A 23333-nucleotide genomic window follows, 5' to 3' on the forward strand; every position below is an offset into this window, starting at 1 on the left:
ACGTCAATCATTTTTCTGTTCACTAGAAAGTTACTGACAGCTATCCTTTAATCTTTTACACAAGCTATCAACATTTGAATAATAACTGGTGCATAATGGAAGGACACTCAGAGGCTGTAGCATTTCTAGGTAGCCAGTAGCTAATCCTGTGTAAAGTTGTGTGCGTTTAATGTCAGATTAGTGCTATACTTCCTTTCCTCAATGGCTGAGTTGCTTTATTGGGTACAAAGATGCTTATGCCTTATGGCTTTATTGTTGAAGGCTGAAACTAGCGTGAAAACCTGAAATTTTGAGGATTGTCACAGATTCAAACAGGAAATCATGACATAAAATTCTTTCATAGCTTTTAATATGCGCTAGACTTAAACACTCTGCTTGCCTAGTCAGGAATCTGTGTCCCATTGTCATTTGTATTTTCATTAATTGGAAGATTTTTACCTGGCATTTTCTTTCTTCCTCCATTTTCCTTCTATTCTTAAAGCTATCTCTACCACATTCTTGACTACTCCTAACTTAGCAGGATTTTAAACTAAAATACTTTTCCACTGTGTAGTCCTGACAGGCTGGAGCTTCTGTGAAGCAACTTTGTTACTCTTGTCACAAAGTACACAGGCTTGGTTGCCTTGTCTTTGGCACAAGAGAAAAAAGGTCTAAGCACTATGTCGCTTGACCTTACAGTTAATGTGCTTTAACTGTTGTAACATAAACGGTGTGAGTATACAGGCACTGCAAGATTTGTACTGTGAGCTACATACTCTCAGGCTGCAGTAGATAGCACTGAAGTAAAGCAGTTACTCTCATGTAGGAAAGAATACGTATAAAGTTTGGCCGAGTTTCCATTAAGTAAAGTTGAAGGCTTAAGAAAAACTGACTAAGATAAATCTTGAACTAGCTGTTACTTATTTCAACATAAATCACATACTGGGGGAAAAAGGTGGAGGTTCTTTGTAGTTTGCCACTCTTTACTTTTAATTCAGACTGAATGGAATTAAATGATTTATAAACTGAAGTTCTACATTTCATGCACTACCCCTCTGTACATGCAGTCACTTTACATATATTACACAGCAGCTGTCTCTGCTTCCTGTTGGATGTTGCAAGGCTTGTATGTGTTACCTAGATTACAGGAGTGGTACAAAAGATTAGAATTGACATGCTTACCCACAAACTACACTGGCAGACCACAAGACACCTTTGGAGACAAAGCAAGTGGTTTCCAGTCTTACAGACTTTGTGATTTAGGACTGAAGTGCTTAAGTTTAAATTGTATATCAAGTGAAACTTTGTAAAGTTTGTCATACTGCTAGCTGATTTTTGTGCCTCTTGGAATGTTTTAGTGAGTTTGTTTTGCTGTTAAATTTCAGTTTCTTATTTATATTTCTACAGTATTTCAAACGTAGGTTTGCTTTAATCTTACAACAGTTTTCATATTAAAAGCTAAATTGTGCCTAATGTAAGCAAGTCCACAAAAGGAAGTAGTCTCTACAATTTGGGATTGCTGAGCACCTCATAAGGCCAGTACTATGCATAGCTTTATGAAGGGGAGAAGCAACATAGAGAAACTTAGTGCTTCCTTCACTTAGCATGCATTTTTTTCCTTAGAAAGTGGGAATATGGATGCTGAAGATAGCTCTTTAAAATCTATTTTAACAACGTTTTCCTATACTTGAGGGATCCAGTAGTCGTTTTTAGCTTGTGAGCAACTGAAGAATACTCAGAGCTTAGTGATACCTTTTTTTTTCCTTTTTGACAAATTATTTGGTATTTGATATACAAAATATTCTTTATAAGCCTGGCACCTTTTCCTCTTGTTCTATAGTCTTAGGTTAAAAAAAAAAAAAAATTCCAGATAAAAGGTTTCAGAACTGTATAGCATCAAGGAGACTTGTTGAGGAGAGAGGGTAATTTCTGGGAATTTATCTGCAATTCTTGTCTTAGATTTGAGTAGAGCTTTCAAAAGATACTGGGATGTTACTTTCCTTTATCTCTTTCGATTATCAGGGGATACAAAAAAATGACTGAATTAGGAGTTGGCTGAACTAATGGTAAAAGTGTAATAAACACAAAGTTACCAGGGAAAATCACAGAAGCAAAATAGCAAGTTTTGAAATACAGCAACTTGTTTCTTTGTGCACTTGCTTTTCTTCTCATACTGTTGTTAGCTGTTGTCTAGTTACCTTCAGCAACCAGTGAAACTTGTGACCCTAAGAAGGAGGATCAGCTAATTCCCACTCACCTACTTTCGGTGTCTGGATAACATTAGTACATTGAAATGGTTGGGTTTTCTTTTTTCATCCAAGGAATTTTGAAGGGAGAGGTATAAAATATTCAAACTGTAAGCAGGATGAAGAAGATGGGTAGGGAGCAGTTGTTCACTTCTCTTCCAGTGCGAGAATAAGGATCTTCAAATGAAACTGGAGTTGTGTTGAAAAAACACTAGAGGATATGATTTTTGCAAATTTAACAGTTTAAATTCTTTTAGATCCAAAATTGTTTCATATACTAAAATCCATGTTAATACAGATTGGAAAAAATAACTGCCTAAATTCATGGGGGGAAAAATAATCCCTGGAGATACACAAATGTCACATGTATAGTTGAAAAATGGGCTACTTGCTGGAGTTTGGGAAGGACATTTTGGTAAAGTACTCCTATATATTTGCTTATTGTTACATTCTTTCCCAGGCATCTGCTATTGACCAATGTCAGAACATGGAGCTAGTTTTCTCCTAGCTGTCCTCTGTAATGAGCTATAACCTTAAATAATTACTTCCAATATTTTGAGAGGACGCAAGGATGTTTTCTAACCTGAAAATCTTACGCATATGTTTCTGGTATTTGAATGAAAACCAAAATCCTGACGTTAGTGTGGTGCACTGTTCCAACAGTTAAAAAACCCTCTGCAAACTGCCCGTGTTAACAGAATTTCAGCATGGCCAATGGAAAAGAACAAGATGACAGATGACTGGAGCATTATTATTTCATAAAAATACTTTTTTTTAGGCTTTTTAAAGGCTATAATAATAACTTTAAGTTAAATTCTGGTGATTAAATTCTTACACATAGACAATGCAGAAAAGGGGGGCATTTTTTTTTTCTAAGTATTTCCCATTTTCACTATCTGAAAACTTGATGACTATTCAAAGAAGTAGTGACCACTAGTCTACTACTTTTCCGTTCCCACATACATATAGTTTATCTAGGACTGGATCTGATATTATGTTTTAAGAACCTAATGCAGTCAGTAAGGTTCTGATATAGGTGTTATCTCATGGACTTATCTTGCTCCTGGTGAGCTAACATTTCAAGATTGTCTTAATGAAAAGAGATATAAAAGTTGGAGATTAAATAATATGCTTTTAAAAGATTTTGCTTGTGTAAATAAAATTCAAGACACTTTCAGTAATTACTTTGAGGATAAATAATGCATAAGTTATGACCAAGGGAGTAATTGGTAATATGGCTAAATTAAGGATACATTTTACAGCTTGGGTTAGCTTTATAGGCTTTCACTGCTGAAACTAAAATGGAGAAGGGAAATTAAACAATAGCAATCAATGTGAAGGATTTAAAAAGCCCACCTATATAGGCCACATAATACAACACCTAAATAAAATTCAATGCACTATAATACACAGGAGGGAGGTTTAAACCCCATTAACAGTTCCTTTGGTCTTGAATATCATAAACTTGTGTGGTAGGTAAGCTGTTTTAAAGCTTCCAAATTATTTCCTTATTTTTTTGTTGTTGTTGTTAGCTAATAATCTTAAATCAGTAAGTGGTTCTGGTCCCCAGCACAGTTTAGTCCCCTGAGGAGATGAGGGGATATCTTTACAAGCAGATAAATGACAACTTATGCATCAGCCATGGATGAGCATGAAATTATGCTGCTGCTTGTGGTGTACTGGAGTAACACTTGATGGGTTGGCCGCTTCTAGCAGCATTCCTAGCTCTTCTTTCTCTTGCAATAACAGCATCTTGATTATGGGATACCAGCAGGAAACATTATTCCTTTTCTCTGTTAATTTTGTTCCTAGACTTCCTTTGAGTCAAATTCAATGCTTAACAGATGAAATGTTCTCTTATATGAAGTACCACTAGACTACACATAGGAGCAGGGTTAATAACTGAGCTTTCATCCTTCTATACGTGGACTGCTGATGTCCAGCTACTTTGTTTGGATGTGTCTGTGCTGTGTTGTAGTCATGACTGCAGTGCAGGCACATCTTTAACTTTTAAAGCTGTGAATGAGTTACACATAGCTTTGCATGGTGGGGACAGAAGGTTTAACTGGTGAAAGCAAATTCTAGTTAAAGTTCAACCTACTAGAATTTTTTTAAAGTTCTCCTCAGAAGACGTATATGAAGTGTTGGCTAGCAGTGGATCAGATCATATGGGCAAATGAAAATGAGAGAAGATCAGATTTATCAGCATTTAGATATCTTGGAAACAGAAATAGGTAACACTTATTTCATCAGAACTGAAGAGAGAAGAGCAAGTCCAAAAAGGCCTAGTACTCTTCCTGTAAAATTCATGATTAGATATAATGCTCTTCTACTCGAGCCTCTTGCCAACTTATTTTTCCCCCTGTTCTTCTGAAAGGAGTATACTATTTATTTTCTATGTAGTATAGGCAGATGTATATTTGTCTCCTTCCAATTGTAATTTTACTTGCTTTCATGGAACTAGCTAATCTTTGTGGGATTTATTTCAGTCAATTTTTATATTGTTCTCACTTCATAGTTCTCACAAAGTCTGTAACGTTTGTTAAAAGTACTAAAGTACTGTATTAACGCTTGCAAAGCACTTGTTTCTCAATACTGAGTAGAATCACATTAACACCTTCTATTAGTTTGGTTTACTAGACAAATGCTTTCAAAATATGCAGCTCTCAATCAATGTTGTCTTACTTGATAAGAAATGTTGTCCCTGAAAGGAAATATGTTAGCCCTCAGATTTACGAAGTAAGCATTTTGACTTGTGGTGGAAGTTTATAGCACAATAAATCATGTGCTTTTCTTTTACCGTATCTTGCAAGCACAGTTGGACAAGAGACAATCAGATTTTTCCCTACCCACAAATGAAGTTCTTGCAAAGCTGCTGGACAGCTAAAAATGTAGTTGCTTTGCTAGTACGTGTCAAAGTTACTGAGTCTCTGTGCTGGCAGGGTCTGATTTAAGTGGTTGTGGTCAGTCTGAGGAACCCGTGATGTGATAAGATAGCGCTTGTGAGATCATGTGGTTTGCAAATACCCAATCTAACATAGCAGCTTTGTCTACACAGGATAGTTAAATATATACTGTATGCTTTAGAAAAGTGAATCGCTTTATTCCTTTATTTCAGCTTGTCCTTAAGAGTCAGAGATGTTATACTGGCTTGATAATACCAAGATTGTTACAGAAGTGTGAGACTGAACAGATTGGGAGTCTTCATTCTCCAATAACTTTCTCCAGTTTAGTTACCCTGCCCTTGATAAAACAACTAGCTTTAGAAACTGTCTGGCTTAACTAAGCAATCAACAGGCAGAAGTGTTATTGCACAATGGAATCCCTGTATATTTTATGAACATCTGTTGTTTAACTCAATTAATTTTGAATGGGTGTTCATAGTGTAATTAATACAGACATATTACACTTGCCCCAAAAGGTAGGATTGATTCCGTAATGGTGGTACTCCATACCACAAATCTTTGGCTACAAACTACATCTTCATCTTTGCATCAGGTAAAGTAGATTCCTCTCCCTTCGCCCCCAGTAACAACACCATCAACAAAATGTCTTTCATCTCTGGTGAGAATAAAGGCAACCTCTGAATATGACCAGTGTAAGCAGGACAGTGATGTAGTCTGTCCTCAAAGGGAATAGGTGTGACTTTGTTCACTCAGATGACGGCAACAGTTTAGGTATGAATCTTAACTGTTTCACTGTCACTACTGGTAGAGTAGATTCAGTGATTAAAATAAATGAAGATTGGTGACTGTTCTCTTTACAAACATTCCCCCCTCCTCTGTGTTTTTTTTTCCTGACTGTATCCTACTGTGCCAAAGCTCCAGATCCATCTTGCTGAGCAATACAGTAGTTGTTGATTGCAGTATTAGAAGTTAATCTAGAAGTTAATCTACTAAGTCCCTGTGCAGAGTTTGTCTGGATAGCCAAAGCAAGTAAACTGATTATAAAATTATTTCATTATCATGACAATAATGCTCTTCTCTTGAGTGTTGAAGCTGTGTGACCTGTCTGCTGTGCTAATTATAGCAATGTCAGGGTCTATCCTATGTTTCTGCCTATAAATCAAGTTTTGGGGATTAAAAAGTGAAAGGATTGAGGTTCTACTGGTTTTAATTTGTCTGAGTAGTTGTTCCTTGCAAAAAGTTTTGTGTCAGCAACCATATACAGGTGCCACCTATGTGAGAAACAGCTTAGGAGAAGAATGCTATGTATGAGCTTGTAATATGTCTCTATAAATTTATCTGAATATAAGTGGGGCAAACATTGGAAATGTGATGGAAACCCCTCCTAAAATTATTTTATCACTCTCAGAATAGCAGCCAGCACAGATGAAAGTAATTTCTGCAAGTGGAGGCAAAAATAAATGTTACTTATTCCATTTTAAAATGTTGAGTTTAACTCCTGCTTTGAAAGGACAGAGTAAAAGTGCGAAATGATCATTTCCTGTAACTTGCCCATAATGGTACATTTTCAGTCTCTGTATCAGCCCGTACATTCTAGTTAATGCTTGAGGTTTCAGTAACTTTTGCATTTACAGATGCATGCTCTAGGGAGAAGGAGCATTTGAGATTCAGGTAGTTCCTTGGATATAATAATTGCAGTACATTCAGTGTGATCATGCTGCTATTTTAAAATATATTTGTTGCCATGTCCTCACTCCAAATAAACACTTTCATTAGAACTTATTGTAGGAGGAGTTTCCAGGAACTTTCCTTCCACCTACCAACTAGCTATTTATAGAAACTTCCCAGCACTAAGTCAGCTTAGAACTTTTTTTGGAATTGCATACAATCACACTGCAACCAACTTGTCAGATCTTAAAAAAAATCCCTCAGTAGATAAAATTTTACTTACAGTTACCAAAGACTGATTTGTTTCGAAAAGAGTTTAAAAGTTTGATACTTCCTTAGCACTGTTGGTATTTCAATTGCATATTTGATACAGAACTTCAAAGTTTAATTTGATTATACGGCACTAGATCAAAACCAGATTCTTTAACCATACAGTGCAGTGATCAAAAAGTCATGACCTCCCATTGATTGCTTTATTGGTTTCCTGTTCTGATTCACTGGAAACCTTCTGGTCTGAACACTTGCTGCTAGTTTTAATCTTTGTCACGTTTACAACACAGCAGACTCGTCTATGGTAAAACTGATATGCAACATACATTTAACATCATATTTCCTTTTGGCTCAAGTGCTTTTTAACTGATAATGTTGAAAAAACACTTTTTATAAAAACTTAAGTCAGGAAATGTAAGAATGCATTCAGAGCATTATGAAAGAAACAGCAGGACAACTGGACATGAACTTTTTCTTAATGCATTAAAATGATTCAATAGACTTTATTTAATCTTCCTGACATCTACAGGGAGTTTCTAAAGCATTTTGTGTTACTGTGAGACTGAATATGAGTTACAGAAGCCGGCGATTTAAAACAGAGGCTAAATATTTACGTGCTGTTAAAGCCGGAAGCCTGAAATGACTCAGTCTTGGAAATTTCTTGCTGCTCTTTTGCTTTTCACTTATGACACACTGCAATGGTTTGAACTCTGTCTAGTGATATGGTCAGCAAAGTGCATTTGAGATTAATATTTCAGGATGTATACCAGCGTGTTTCTCTGGATCATCCTTTTAAAAGTACGAGTTTCAGAACCAAAGGTAATTATTTTCTTAAACAGAATAATTTAGTAGTTAATTACATACAGTAATTTGGATTCCAACGAGTTAATGATGAGTGGGGCAGATTCATCTAATGTTGTAGTACTTTATGACTCTTGTTTTTAATCCTGCTATAGATGACCAAAAAAAAAATCTGTTTGGAGATTCTTTGGATTTTTACCTTTTAAAAATAGCAGCCATATTGGTACAAGCAAAAGAAGCAGCCTAGGTCTGTTTGGGTATCTAATACTGTTATTCGCTGCTGTTCTGCTTTGGGCCCCTCAAGCCTGAAGCTGAATACTTGCTCTGACTTCAGGTCAGCTTCTGTTGTTGTTGCTGCCAGTTTCGAGGTGTTTTGCTGCAATTGCAGTGACAAGTGGACAGATCATACTGCAGCTGTATTAGATTGGATTGAGTTCCACTTATGAACTCTAGAAACAGTTGTACTGTTTTGAAAAAGTGTAGATCGAGAAGTTCAGACATATGGGACCCTGGAGACAACTGGATATGGACAGATGCAGTCTTCCTACCATTAGGTTATTCTGCAAATCAGCCTTCTTTGAACCTTTCTGCCATACTGAAAGTAATATCAAATTAATTTTCTCTATCTGCTTCTTTCTGCTTGTCCTAAAAATCCCAAGAAATCAAATGAACTCTTCACCAAGATTCATTTTATTACACTTTAAAATAAGGAGCCAAGTACTCCACCAAGTTTTCTAAGAGTTTTTGTCACTTATTTTTATCTTAGTGTGAGCGTTATAAAATTGTTTGGGGGACAGATGAGATAATACCAACAGGAAGCAAATACATCTCTGAACTCATCCATAGAAAGCAGAATTAGTTTTCTTTAGGAGGCTACTATTTTATAGCTTATCTTCTTTAGAAATACTATTTTATGTAAACCACTAAACTTGCACTATTGTGGAGCGATCAACTCTTTTCAGGGTTTGTTGTTGATTGTGCAGGTTTCCCGCTTTAGTCATGCCAAACTCAGTCCCAAATAAATGGCCAAATGTGCTAAAGTAGATCCCAGACGGTCTTGAGTATGCTGGAGTGCAGCTTGGCTCTTCCTACAGGAACTGCCTAACAACTTCATTTCAAAGGTCATTGCTAGACTCCCTAAAAATCAGCATTTTGTTTATCTGACTGAAACTTCTGCTGGGTGAAAATTTTTAGATGAAGAAATTAATTTCCACATTCAAAGGATAGCAAAGACAAAACTATGTCTTAAAAAAAAAAAAAAGGCCCCATGATAAATGAAATGTTTAATTGTGCTTTATGACTAGTAAGCAAAGGAAGCAATTTTGCAAACAGATTTTTGAAACGCTCTCACCGTGTGTCATTTGTAAGTGTGATAAAGATATTTCCTGCTTTCTTCAGTCCAAGTACCTTAGGCACTGCAATTTCAGTTTATTTGATTTTACTTAACTCGTCTAATTTGTTAAGTTAGACTCTGATTAGAATCTTGAGTACTACCTTACAAACATCACTTTTCAGGGCGAGGGGGAGGCAAAAGCAAAGACAAATCATAAAACTATGTAATGATTATTCCAATCCGCTAAACCCCAAATTTGTCAAATCCCCACCCTAAACACTTCAGTCTAACTTTAATATTTGTAGTTTAGGTAAACTACAAGGGAGAAAAGTATGTTTTTGTTCATGGTAGTGTTGTAATAAAACTTCCCTGTGATAGTTTTCCAGGTTTTTTAATGCATTTTTAAATGTATTCACTTTCTTCCTACATCCATGACTCTTCAACAACCCATTGGAATGTGTTAACACCTTGATTTCAATAGAAAGTAGCTAATTTGCTGGGATTTTTTTGGATTTTGACAACAAATTAGATCTCAGGTGAAGGAGCAGTAAATAGAACAACATAAAAACACTTCCTATTTGAGAATATAATTTTCTATTATATGAATCTCAAAGTTAGTTAGACAGATCTTAAACCTGAAGCAGAACATCTTTAAGAAATCCGAGAAGACTCAAAGTTGTTCTGGAAGAGTTTTAATCTTAATATTTTAAATGAAAAAAAAAAAGACAAGTATGTGAAAGCAATAACAGAAGATCCAATCTGTTTCCTGAATTTCTCTATGAAGTGTATCAGATTGTTGCAGATCTCTCTCATGCCTGCCTCACAGTGAAAGGAAAAGACAGTTCATCGCATTTTTTCTTTTTTCTTCCTCCCTCCTTTTTTTTTTTAAAAAACCATATTCCTTGTGTATCTTTTAAGGTCTACAAAATGTATTTTAATTCCGTTTTTAACAGAAGTAGATGTGTCATTGGAGAAACCAAGATGGATTTGGTATGAGATGTGGGGGTGGCCATCTCTGCAGCTTTTCATATGGATCAAAAGGGAAGAGAAGCCCGTACAGCCCCTCTCAGCTGTTTGTTATCTTTCAGACAGTGAGTCCATGGTATTAGGGCCTCTTCCTCAGAAGGGACAACAGTGATTGGCTAACAGGAGCAAAGAGGGTAAATGAGAGATCCTGGATTCAGCATTGGTTTGGGCTTCTTGAATCATCAGTAATTTCCAAGAATGACGGTTGTCTGGCATTGCTCATGGCTGTTACTTACAAGTCAATAATCCTGATGATGCCTGCATTTATAGTTATGACTTTAATTAAAAAAACTTAATGTTAACTGAAGCGAAACAGGAAATTCACTGACACCGAAATAAAAGCCACAACTTTGAGCTTTGTCCTAATACAGTTGCAATGATAACACATTTCTCATTTCAAATATATTTTTCAAATTTATTTTTAACTTTGTTAGAGAATGTGTCACTGTTTCTAAACAAATACTGTATTATATGTAATAAGTGTTGTTGACTTATTTGACACGTAATCTTGAGAACTATACAAGTTGTCAGGAAGTTCTCAGAAGACTATCCTCTGTCTTTTGCATATGATCCACATGTTTGTGTATGAACTGTCTCATGCTTGAGGAAAATGAACAATGTCTTTAAAATTGGCTTGGTTTTGCATTAAACTTCTTCTTTATTGCAGGATACATTAAACTGTACTTAAGTGGTTTTTTTTAATCTCAGACTTTTCAAAGATCAATACACGATGGCTTTCATTAAAACGCTCTGATACAGTTCTGTCACAATGCCTGCTTAGCAGTCCCTTTCATATAAGGAAGCCGATTCTGTTGCAGAACTTCAGAAACACATTTGCATTGTAGCTGTACAGCCATTAAACTTGCCAAGAATTGTTTTATGTGATGGATTGCTAATATTAGTTTCTGCAGCTATTCATTTAGCTCGTGATGTCTCCATTTGTGCAGTCTTCATGTTGTGATGGTTTCGGTATGAATGTGACTCACTGTGGAGGTACAACCGTATATTTTAAAATGGTCTTCAGAGAGCTTAAGATATCTAAGGAGTTGTTTGTGTTCATGGAAGTGGCCAAGTAGCATGAAAAGGCCTGCAACCTTAATGTTCCTCATTCTTTTTGTGTGCGTGTGCAGAAGTGTTCCTGCATTGTAGTACCTACCTACAAATATTTGTCTCCCAAATGACAAACTATTTTCCGTTCATTCAGTCTGAGATGCTGCAGCTGCTTCATTTGCTGAGATAAGCATTATTCCAAAAGAAGTTACTAGGAGCTTTTTTTATAGAAGTGATTGTGTACTAGTGTATGCTGTGAACTGGAGTGATGTCACAATAGGAGAGTGTCTGCAGTAAGTGGCAGTCAACTGTTAAGTACCAGAAGGGATCCCATTAGATGCTGTGGACTGATAGTCTCAGGAATTCTTAAGAACTCCAATTCAACTGCTTTTATTAATGTTAACTGTAATTATAATTTAATAGATCATAACTGATATTTTTAATTGGCTTGTAGTTAGATTTCGACTTCTAAATCTCTCTTTGCATGTTGACAATGTTTTTCTGAATTATAGAACAGGTATTTGAAAATGCTTGACTTGTTTCTCTTCAGCTAAATGTGGTCAGATCATACTTTCAGCAACATTCTAGTTTTCTTTTTAATCATGTTTGGTTTTTAGGCAGGAAATCTTACTAAGACTTCCTACTCTTCCTAAGGTGGGGACAAGTAAAGAGGGAACTCTGATTTTTAGATTCCTCTTGTTATAAGCACTGAGAATTCAGTATCTTTATTTTTTTTTAAGATTTAACATACTGGCGTCTGCCAAAACAAATTTCACTCACCCAAAGCAGTGGTCATATTTTTATATTTTTATATCACTTGTGTATTACTTGCTTCTCCTACTGTGAGTAGATTGAATATTTACTGTCAGGCTTTGTTAAAACTCTTCTTTATTACTTCAGAACTGAGCAAATCTCAATAACTAGTTGCTGAAGCCTTTTAAAGGGAATAGAAAGTAACATTTTAGTTTGACTTTTTTCTACCACTGAATTTCTAGCTTTAAAAAAAAACACAAACCTCACAGGTTACAACATAAAAATGTCTCCCAGAGCTGAAGTAGAACTCTCTTTCACAAAGTCCCAGTTGAAAATTTGACCTATATTCTCTATTTAAAAAGCACAGGGGCTTAGAAATATAACTTGCATGCAACTGACTAGCACCCTTCAAACTATTCTGTGATTTAACGTGGAAGAACTTTTGAACTGTACTAAACCATTTAAATTTCTCTTTACTGTCTCTCCTTCATGCCTGACTTGATGAGGCAGTCAGCATCAGGTAAGAAAGTTTATTCTGAGGTTCAAGGGTCTGATTGTTAGCCTTTTTTTTTTTTTTCAGCTCTTTTGAATTTGTGAAAGTACACTCTTACGTGTTAAGAGTACATACAAGTAAAAGTCTTTTCATTAATCAACCAGTAGGACGTACAGTTTGTCTGTAAAATTCTGAATTTTGGCATGAGAAGGTATATAAATGCGAACACATTCTGTTCTTGATTCAGCTGGCTTTTTAATGGATAATGATGACATATATTTTAGTCATGTAATGTTATTAACCCTTTGAAATGTCCTAAAGACTATGTGAACGCGCTGACTACAGCACATCTTCAACTGGGCTGAAGCTGCAGTCATCTAGACAATATGACCTGGATTTGAGAATTAAAAACAAAACGTGGGTTTACCAGACCTGGTTTGGTTTTGTTTTGTTTTTACCAGATGTGGTCTGATTTGAGATTCTTGCAAAACTGAAGCAGTAAGAAACTGCTAATGTTCATCTGAATGTTACTTGTCAGGGTGACACAGGTCTAGTTCCCCTCACACGAAGGAGGGCCAGACCCAAAACTGAAAGGCTTTAACCAATACTGGCTCTTTGTACGAAAGAAGACATAAGTGACTGACTCCGGGGAGTAAGTCCATGCTATGCTCAACATGGCTGCAAGAAAAAAGGCTGTCTTCCTTCAGGTGGAATGATTAAGGATAGAATAGAAGTAGGGGTTCCATGCACCCCCCGCTCCAAGTCCTTACTATCTTGATATGCTACACAAATGACAAGATCTTGGCATAATTCTTTACTTCCTACTTTAAGCTCTTTTTGCATGTTCAAATAAAACACTGATGGCAAGAATCTCAAGTCTCTCTTAGGTGACAAATGAGCTCCACTGTGAATTAGGTAATTTATTAACAGCAAAATCTAAGCCATACCTATATAATGGCAAACACAGAATTGGTAGTTACAAATTGGAAAATATATTTTCAAGTTGTTGCTGAGAGTCTTCTTGACATCATTGGCTTAGTGTGCAGCAGCCGCCAAGACAAGACAATATTGGGCATCAATAGGAAGTATACTAAAAACAAAATCAAGGCGATTATGTTGTTACTATAAAAACTTATTCGTTATTTTTTCACTAGGAGTGTTTTCCACAGACTCTCATTTGATGTCTGGAAAGGCTACTGCCTAAAACCATGAAGCCATGATTTTGCCATGTTACCTAAATAAATTCATCTAAAGGTATCATGTTTGAAAGTCATTAGGAAAACAGCTGAAGTAATTATCTTGGCTTTCTGAATGTTCAAAACACTTAACATTGAGTATCAGCTTAATAATGTCAGCTGAACCAATGGCTTAACTATGCAGACCTAAAGCATGTAATTTCTTATTCTCATATAAAATATGTAGTCCACTTGTACAGTGGAGATTTTTTTTCTGTGGTGAGGGCAGAGATAAACTGTTGGGTTTTGGTTTGATTTTCTGTGTTTTATTTTCATAGTGACTAAAATTGATAACTGGTTTTGAAACTTCATGTGGCAGCCAATCTGGTCACATTGCAGGATACTTTTAGGAATAATATGTCTAAATAACACAAGAATCTCTATATCAGGGTTTCTGCATCTAAATACATAAGCTAGTAAAAAATTTTTATTCCAGATACATGTTACTGTCCAGTATCTAATATTTGGCATAAGCTGATTTTGTTTACATCATGAATTACGCTGTGCAAGTGTGGAACTTTTTGGTTTGCTTGCCTTTATACAAGCAAGCTCCTCATGAAACAACTGCAGCCTATGTGTATGTGAAGAAAATGCAAGAAAACTTAACATTAGCATGTGCAGTTACAACAATGGTTTAGATCTACAGCATGTACTCATATTCTTAACAGAGACGTTTGGATGTATATTAAAAACTGGAGCTTTTACATGCCATTAACATCTGATTTTATGGCTTCTAGCATGATTATGACTCTTGTGATCTTTTTTCAAATAGTTTTATTCTCATATTTTGAATAAGCCCATGGTAAGTAGAGATCCTTTCTTCCTCAAATAGACAGGTAATATCTTCTATTGGTGTCAACAGCAAGGACCTATGGGAGCTTTTTATTTATCAAAGTGAATATTGCTTCAGATTTCTGAAACATCAAATAGGTTTGTGTAAAGAAGTTCTTCAGGCTTTTTCTTCTTTCTGTTTTCCAGGTCTCTGTTACTGTGAAAAGTCCCTTACAAAATAGCACTTGGTGCATTTTCCTTTTTGAGCTTCCACAGTGACATTAGGAAGTTCCTGTAACGCATTTTTAATGTTTTTCTGCATCCTTAGGATTTTTTTGTCTTAATACTCTTAGATTGTCAAACTGACCCTGAGGTAGTTGCAATTGAAAGCTAGCAAAAGTGAAATTCTAAAAAAAAAAAAAATAACCTCAGGAATGTCCTCCATCAGTTGCAGTTATTTTCATTAAATTAACAGGGGACTTGCCAGACTTCAGAACTTCAGGTTTTACTTGTGCATAGGTTGAATGCATGCTTATAATAGTTTCATTCTACAGTGCATCTTGAATTAAAATATTATCCTATCTGTCCATGATCTGACTATTATTTTTATCTTGTTTGATGTTCTCTTTAAATTGAAACTACAATCTATTTATGCTGTACAAAGAGAAGTTTCTCTCCTACTTCTTGATCTGAAATCTCATTGGATCTGAACTAGATAATGAAAAGATGCTTGATCTTACACTGTAGACAGAGCTAAGCATATTCTCTGTGGTTGTTTGGGGTTTTTTTGTTCAGGTTTTTTGTTCTGGTGTTTGTTGGTTTGGTGGTTGTTTGGGTTTTTGGTTGTGTTTGTTGTGGGGTTTTTTTTAATCTGTGGCAATGTGCAACTAGCAATATTCACTTGGGACCTTGCTCTTTGGGATTGGGGGAGGGCTTTTCTCAAGTGAGAAGTTAGGTGATAAGGGAAATAATGGAGCTGTAAAAGTAAGATGTGAAGGCTCAAAGTGCTGTCAAAACAAATAGGCCACTCTAGAAAACTAACTCTAAGCCATCCTTGTGGGGATATTAAAGATGGAGTAAATAGCCTGGACGAGTCTGTCATTAGTGATTCTACTAGGTACCTTGATTATTAAGCCTTAAAACTGAAATACTGTGTGGGTGGAAGAAGAATTTTTGAAAATTCCAAGTACCATTTAAGACATTCTTTCAAGGTCTCTGCTTGGGCAGCCAGAGTGAGAAGTCACTGTGTTCTGATTCCAGCTGAGTTTCAAAGCAATCATCAAATGTGCTGCTTCTAGATCTAGTGTTTAACTTAATCCAGTAACAGTTCAATGAGAAATCTCTTGGAAATGTCCTTTTTTTTAACTCTGGACTCTTCAGCTCTGATTAATTGTTAACTTCTGCTTTTTCTAACAGATCAAATGTCTAAAAGGCCAGAGAGACTTCTCAGACCAACCCACTTTTGATGGGATTCACATTGTCAACCATTTCACAGGAGATGATGAATCATTTCATTCTTCTGATGAAGATTTTATAACTAACTCCATACAGGAGAGTGGGGTGAACTTTCATCTACACAGAAGGACTGGTCAGATGGCTTTGGATCACACAGTTATAGACAGCAGTGACAGTGATGCTGAGGAAAGTACCCTTCAGACTGGGAATTCAGATAAGATGGTTTCCAAGCAGAGAAGAATGGAATCTTACTCTACTACTGTGTGATTATCACTGTGACTAGCATTGAGGGATTTCATGCTTCTTTAAGGGTGAAGTTGTCAGATAACTGAAACTATTGGATCTGGTCTAGCCTGTGATAAATATATACATGTACTGTTCATCTGCCTTCTCTCTTTGCCAAATCTCGCTAATGACATACCATTGCCATAGAACAGGCTGGGAGGAAGTTGATGGATGACAGTTCTGACAGTATTACTGAATGTTCCTTGGTTTAGAAACTGCAAATATATCATTTCTTTGATGCGTAAGAACCATTTTTGCTGTTCACAAACACAGGAATTATTTTCCTCAAAAGAAATTGCTGTTGTGCAATATTTTATGCTCTGAACAAATGTGTATGTTTTACACTGTTATCCATTTTTGATCAAGATGGACTCTAGTAAACCATCTGATCATGACACATATATATATGTATAATTATCTTATGCTTCTCGATTACTTTTGTTTTTACTAAAGTTATTGGATGCCCACAGAAGGCTTGAAAGAGGAGCCTTTGTCTGTACTACTTCATATATGGAAATAACGGTCACTAATGTCATAAAGGTGTTTTTCACCATTTTCACTTAAATCTATGTGCATCTGCTTTTGATGTTACTAAATAATACCTGGTCTGAATATATTAATTACCATAATGTTTATTTTGTACATATTTATATATCTACACCAAGCTGAAAATGTACATTACACCATTTTATATGAGGAATGTAAATGTTGCGATATTACTGTCTCTGGTATTCTAACAGGAAAATGAATTCTGTATATACACATTATAAATTAATTACTAAATAAAGGCAAAACACTAACTTTAAGTTTCAGCCTAGCTACACTAACAGGTTCATGTTGGAAATGCTTGTTCAAAACACTATTGACTGAAATCTTTTACCTTCATATATATGTAATGAAAATAAATTTTTCATGATTTAACAAGGTTGCAGCATTTACTGTTTAGTCACTTCTAGGCTACAGACCTTGGTTACTGCAGAGTTAGTTACTCGCTGGCTCTAGATTAGAGTGCTAGTTCAAATAAGGTGAAAAATTATTCATGTCTTACAGTTAGTTCTAATGAATGCATGGTCAGTGCAGTAAAAATATGTAAGTTCACTCTTCTTACAGTTATATCTTGCAGATCTATCTAGGAAATTAGCTATTGGTCTTGTCACCAAATAGCTGTGATGCAGCAAAGCAGTAGGAGCTGATGTGAGCATTCTGCTTGCACATTATCCTGAAAATTGAGACAAGTAAAATGGCCCTAGCTTGAACAGAACAAGATATTCTGCTATGGTCATATGAACACTCGCCCTCTCAGACACGTTCTAGTCAAGAATATTCTTAATCGCAGCTATTATTGCAATCTTGCGTAATTAAAGAATCCTTAAGACTTATTTTTTAGCAATGTTTGCAACTGTTCTGTTAATTAAAAAAAAAAAAAAAAAAAAAAGCCATGCACAAGTTGGTACTGAGAGTCAGTATGTGTGTTAACTGTCTTCCTAGCCATGAGAAGCAGCATAGTTGTTTTAAACTGCAAAAGTGTGGAAGCAAACTGCTGAACACATCTCCTGGTCCTGTTAAGCATTTTCTTTACTTTTATTTTGAATGTGTCTTCAGAAAGAAACAGCACAACTGAGGAGATAACAAATGTTCAAAGAATGGTAGGGAAGGTTTCAGGGAAGAAGCATATTCTGGGCCTCTCAACAGTAGTATCTGCTCAGGTGCAATCAAATTTCAATCTTAAAGCAGCCGGGTGCTAAATTCGAAGTTACTGATTTCTGTGGCCCCTAACTTGCTTTCAGCATTTCTGCAAAATTCCCCACATCCTACCTGTAAATACGTAGTTCCCAGTATAGCCTGTGGAAATTGCCATCTCTGAGGTGGATTATTTGACTGATTCTGATGCATATTGGAAATTTCATGTATACAAAACCAAATCAGGAGCACTTTTGTTCATTAACAAGTAACAGTTATCTTTTTTTTTTTCCCTTCCAATGAGCATCTGGTAACTTATGTTTGCACCTGGATAATTGTTGCCCAAGGGGATAGGGTGACAAATGTCTCCTTGCCTATCATCAATACCAGCTGCAAGTCTCTTTTAAAGGCAGTGTTCCATAGTAAGTGGCAGGAGCAAAATTCAGTTGGAGAGCCATAAAAATCCTGTTTGAACAGTGAAGTGTTACGATTTTGCAATAACTGCCTTACTGTTCAAGTGATAGCAAATTAGATCAGTTGGCAAGGTTATTTCCTGAACTTTTGTGGTTTTAAAGTATACTAATAGAATAAATACTCATACTGAATAACAGCATAAATAAAAATATCAAGGGAGAAACAAAATTCCTTATCCAACTAACTGCATCTAGTCTAGTGGTGAAGGTCAGTCACTGAACATGCTGCAGTTTCAGAAGACTTAGTTATGCACAGAATATCCTATGAAGACAAGCTGAGAGGTTGTTCAGGATCATCCTGCTTTTTCTGCAACTATTCTGCCAAAAAATGACTCTCTGCCTATGCATATTATAATCTGAATATGCACCCGAATAACCTCAAGTCATCAACAGCATAGATAATATATTTACTAATGTGTCAATAAATAAAACGTGAATTATGCTACACACCATGACCTCGTTGGCATGACCTTTTAACAAACATTGCCATTATCTTAGATGTGCTCTTTTCATGCAGGCTGCAAGAGCTCAATATGAATGCTAAAAGCATAAGGTAATAAAAGCACATAAAAACGAAAACTTAAGACTCTTGTATATGCAAGTGCTGCAGCTGAGAAGACAGGTAAAACAGGGAAGGGGGATGCTCTGCTATATACAGTTTCCATATGAATGACGTTTTATGTTTGGTAGTGAAAATGGTTCTGCTTTCCCAGTCTATCAAACGTCTTCCCTAGCTAGGGAAGCCTCCATATTTACATTTTCTTATTTCTACAGGCTAAGGGAGTGAATATTTTAGGTCCTAATACCATTTATGATGAATCCTCTTTTTAATTCAGTAATTTCATTTCACATATTGGAAGTTTGTAACATCTCTGAAAAACTGGGAAAAAGTATATCTGTGAAGTTAAGAAATGTATATTACATTCACAGCTCAACAATTGTTTGTTCATGTTGGTCATGTTTTTTGACAAAATACAGGCCTCATCTACATAGACATTCACAGATTAGTATTTTCCATTAAATTCAGTTTTCAACTGTATGTGCAATTCCCACTAAAATTTCTGAGATCATTTCATAGTCCACATTTTATAAGCCGTTGATTCAACTTCCTCCTATTCATAATAGAGGTAATAAGTTCTGGATCTGCTCGTTCCCAAAGCCGGAATCCTTCTTTTCATCCCAACCTTCAACACCACAGCCTCCTGTCACTTTCCTGCTCCAGCTCATGCTCAGTGATCATTAGTTTTCTAATCTGCTCTGAGAGCAGCAGAAATTACTTTTGTTTCTCCAGCAATCAGAAAAATTACTATCAAAACCACTCATTAACGTCTCACATACTTAAAGCACGTGTTTATGCCACAAGGAGAAACATAAAGACGCTAGTGACAAAATGCTGGGGGGGCGAAATAAACAATAAGCAGGATATGTAAAAATAATTAAATATTTAAACCCCCCCCCCAAAAAAAAAAAATAAAGACACTTCCCAACAGAATGCACAGTGCTACAAGTTCTAGCAGCTTCTCCTAGTGAAAGTGTTCTGGACAACTGTGATTTCGGGTTTTATCACTTTGAAGTGCATACCTTACTCAGGAGTCCCCCACAGAATCACCCTCTTTGCTGCCTTGTCCCAGTCCTGACTTCTACACACAAGAAATTTCTACTCCTCCCCTATGTACCAAGCAGCTAACCTGTCAAATCCCGTTCTTCAAATCCTTCCTCCTGTTACAAAGTGTCTAGCCACTTCTGAACACGAAGATATCATCTGCATCCCGCCACCTTCGGTGCCTTATCTGATGTCGTCTTAGCTCTAATGGTGGCGTCAGGCAGCTGCTGTGAGTAGTGCAGTAAATTACGTTGAGTAGCTCTTCAGTCTTAAACACGACTATAACATAATCCCTCCTTAGTTTAAGCCCCGTCTTTTGTTTCTTTCTTCCCGTCTTTTGTCACTATGAGGTAATGATCGTGTACTTAGCATTGCATTCAACAGTAGCTTAGTAAGGCTTTATGTTTAACTGAATGTCACACTCTCTTTGGGGAAAGCATTAGAGTAGCTCTGTTGAAACCCATCCCGAGCCCATCACACACACTTCAGATGAATTACTTCTCCCCACCAACTCAGGACCGTTGGCTTTCGGCTGTTTCTCACTGGCATGCAGAATACTTGGTATTGTCACATAGCACTTGTAGTGTCACACGATGACTCCTGCATATCCAAGACCATCCTGAGGGTTACTGAACTGCGGCACATAAGTCACACCATAAACCAAGAATAAGAGCTTAATCCATTCACCTCTGCTCAGCATGCTGTTACTACAGATAGCAAGCTCCTCTCGAGGGTGGAAAGAGCCTTGGGACAATGGCTGCCAGACGCTAAGGAGATGAAATTGCCTTCGGGTCCCACCTATGGATTGCAGCAGCTGCAGCACTTTTCTTTCGGTCCCTTGTTCTGCAGAGATAGGAACCCAGCGATATTTCTGAGGGGCAACCTCCAGGCAAAAAGGGCGGGAAGTCCACAAGATGGAAAAAAGCTCATGAATCGGCATGAGCCGGGGCCGACAAAGCCCCGGGAGGGGGAGAGGAGGCAGCGCCGAGGCTCTCGCAGGTGCAGCTCTGGCCCGCGCCGGGGCTGCCCTGACGGCCCCTCAGGGAGGTGAGGGGGCACGGGCCGGTCCCGCCTCGCCCGGCCTCGCGCCGCCGCCCGCGGGCACGTGGCGCAGCAGTGGGAGCGGTCGGAGCGGTGCGGCAGGGAGTTCCCCGTAACGGCAACCTGTGCCAGTCCCTGGAGCCTGCCACGGCCCGCCGGGAGGCTGCTGGCCGCGCTCCTGCCGCCGACAGAGCTAAAGCGGCACAAGGTGCCTGTGGGAGCCTCGGGTCGTCCTCGGCACGGCTCGGTGGACAGCGCCCGCGTTCCGCTTGTCCCGTCCTCACCGGCGGCGTAAAGCAAATCGTCCGCCCTGAGGAAATCCTGGGGAGGCACGGTGCGCTCCAGGCACGAGCTGGTTTTGTAAATCACGGAACAACGGCGTTTTCGGACCCTTTCCCCTCCAGTCGTTTGAGAAAGCTGGCGCCCCAGGAGCCGGATGTCTGTTCCCGGTGCCCGTGGAGCATCCCCCCTTTCATGAGAGACTGTATGCTGAACTAAGCATTCCCTTGATTGACTCGTTTGATTTCCTTATTTTTGCCGAAGGCTTTTAAGCCGTGTGGGCAGCAATAGGTGAGAAAGTGCCGTCTGCAGATGGGGTAAGCCTGAGGGGGCTCGGCGCGGTGCCTCCCGCAGGAGAGCCCCGAGCGGGGCCGCCTGGCACGGACGTTCGTGTCCTGCAGCGCATCCCGCTTGACGGCACACAGCGAGCACCTGGCGCGGGAGAACCGCCGTGCTGCCGAACGCGCGAAAGCGATGTATGCCTTTTGAACTTAGATGTCTAAAGACGAATATGTATTTCATTGTAACCAGTCAGAATTGGTTTTGAGCCTTAATAGTAATTTACAGTAATGTTTTCTGTTGCTTTCGTCACGCTCAGCCAAAGCGCCGTTTAGAAAGGTAATCGAAAGGCTATTAGTTCATCGTCCCATTTCAGAGGCAAACGAGAAAGACAGTTTTGCAAAAAGTCACAAACAATGAGTCAACGAAGACGCGCACACGAAATTACACCGAATTGTTCTAATCTGGCTGTTTCTACTGATTCCAGCATTTAATTTTGATGCTGACGGCGTAAATGATTTTCAGAGTAATCAACCAAAGGCGCGGCAAGGAGACCGCGACACAGAGATGCCGTAAGCAAAACTGCTGTGCCCAGCACCAGGAACTTTCCGGCAATAATGGAGGTGTGAAGGGCGATGTGTCAGTTGTGTTCTTCAACTTCCTTTTGTGTCACTGCTAGAGCATCACGCAAAAGGTTGGACGGTTTTTCTCGTGGTGGTGTTTGCTTGCTTAGTTAGATTTTGGGAGGTCACGTTAATCCTATGTTTCACACGGTCTCACAGGCACAGAGTAACTAGTTTTTCTGTGAATACGTCGGGGTTGGGTTGATGGTGAAAGCAAGCACCTGTTCGCAAAGCCAGCGTTCTTCTGGACGCGAGGGAGGCTCAAGTTTGCTCCTGCCTTGTCCAACATAATTTTCGGTCGTTTCTGAACGTTTAAATCTCGATTTGCTCGCTGCAGAGCCGTACTTCGGGTGCTCTACACTCATCGAAGTTACTGGTGACCTGAGGTGTCTGAGAGCGAAGCCCAGAACCATCTCAGAAAGATACTGCAGAGCTGAGCCGGATTTCCTGGTTGCACCAGGAATCCGAGGCTAGACCTGGAAAACCGTGTTTTGGGATCGGGGAGTGTGTGCAGAGCAAGACGAGTCTTTTTCTCTTTGCAGAAGGGAGCACGTTTCCCCCCTGCTCAGTGTGGGGGTCCCCGCTACCGTGCCCGCCGCCCGTGCCTGCCGCCCCGGGTTAGCAGCCTGAGCACTGGCACGCAGGCGAGGAAGGCGACCGCTTCCCTCCCGCCCTGCTCCGCTCCTCTTTCGCCTTCGTGTTTGCATCGCCCTCAAGCTACAGAACCACCGTGCGCCGAGGAGGGGGGGTGATGGAGGATCTCGCCTACCCTTTCCATATTTAACCATTACCTAAATCCGAAGGGAAATGAGCAAACCTCTAGGCTTGGGGCTTAAGGTATTTTCAGCGCCGTTGGGCGTATTTATCCCAAAAGAGTTTTCCACAACAAGTTATTTCTAGCCTAGGGGAGGTCTCCGTCGCCCAGGGCTCTGTGTCAGCCCCGATTATCACGCCACGCACGGCGGCGGGATGCGCGCTCCCGGGGCCGGGATGCTGCGCGGGGCCGCGCGGGCAGCGGCGCCTCCGGACCCTGCCCGCTGCCTTCGCCCGCCTCGAGTCAATCTGTGTTTTGAATCTGTGACTT

General features: G+C 38.6%; 1 protein-coding gene across 7 annotated transcripts in view; it reads left to right on the forward strand.

The window, feature by feature from the left end:
* EVI5 (ecotropic viral integration site 5) overlaps positions 1 to 17195 on the forward strand; it is a 107342-nt gene extending 90147 nt beyond the window's left edge. For 6 of the 7 annotated variants that reach the window (XM_065841702.2, XM_071810427.1, XM_071810428.1 and 3 more), the window contains one exon: positions 15948 to 17195. In XM_065841702.2, coding sequence (XP_065697774.1) covers positions 15948 to 16253 — 306 coding nt within the window. In that variant the 3' untranslated portion in view covers positions 16254 to 17195. Of the gene's footprint in view, positions 1 to 12542; positions 15006 to 15947 lie in introns of those variants that run through there. The other variant, XM_071810429.1, reaches the window with a different exon arrangement.
* The last annotated feature ends 6138 nt before the right edge of the window (positions 17196 to 23333 follow it).

This window comes from Patagioenas fasciata, chromosome 6 (genome assembly GCF_037038585.1).
Source record: "Patagioenas fasciata isolate bPatFas1 chromosome 6, bPatFas1.hap1, whole genome shotgun sequence".
Classification (NCBI taxonomy): domain Eukaryota; kingdom Metazoa; phylum Chordata; class Aves; order Columbiformes; family Columbidae; genus Patagioenas; species Patagioenas fasciata.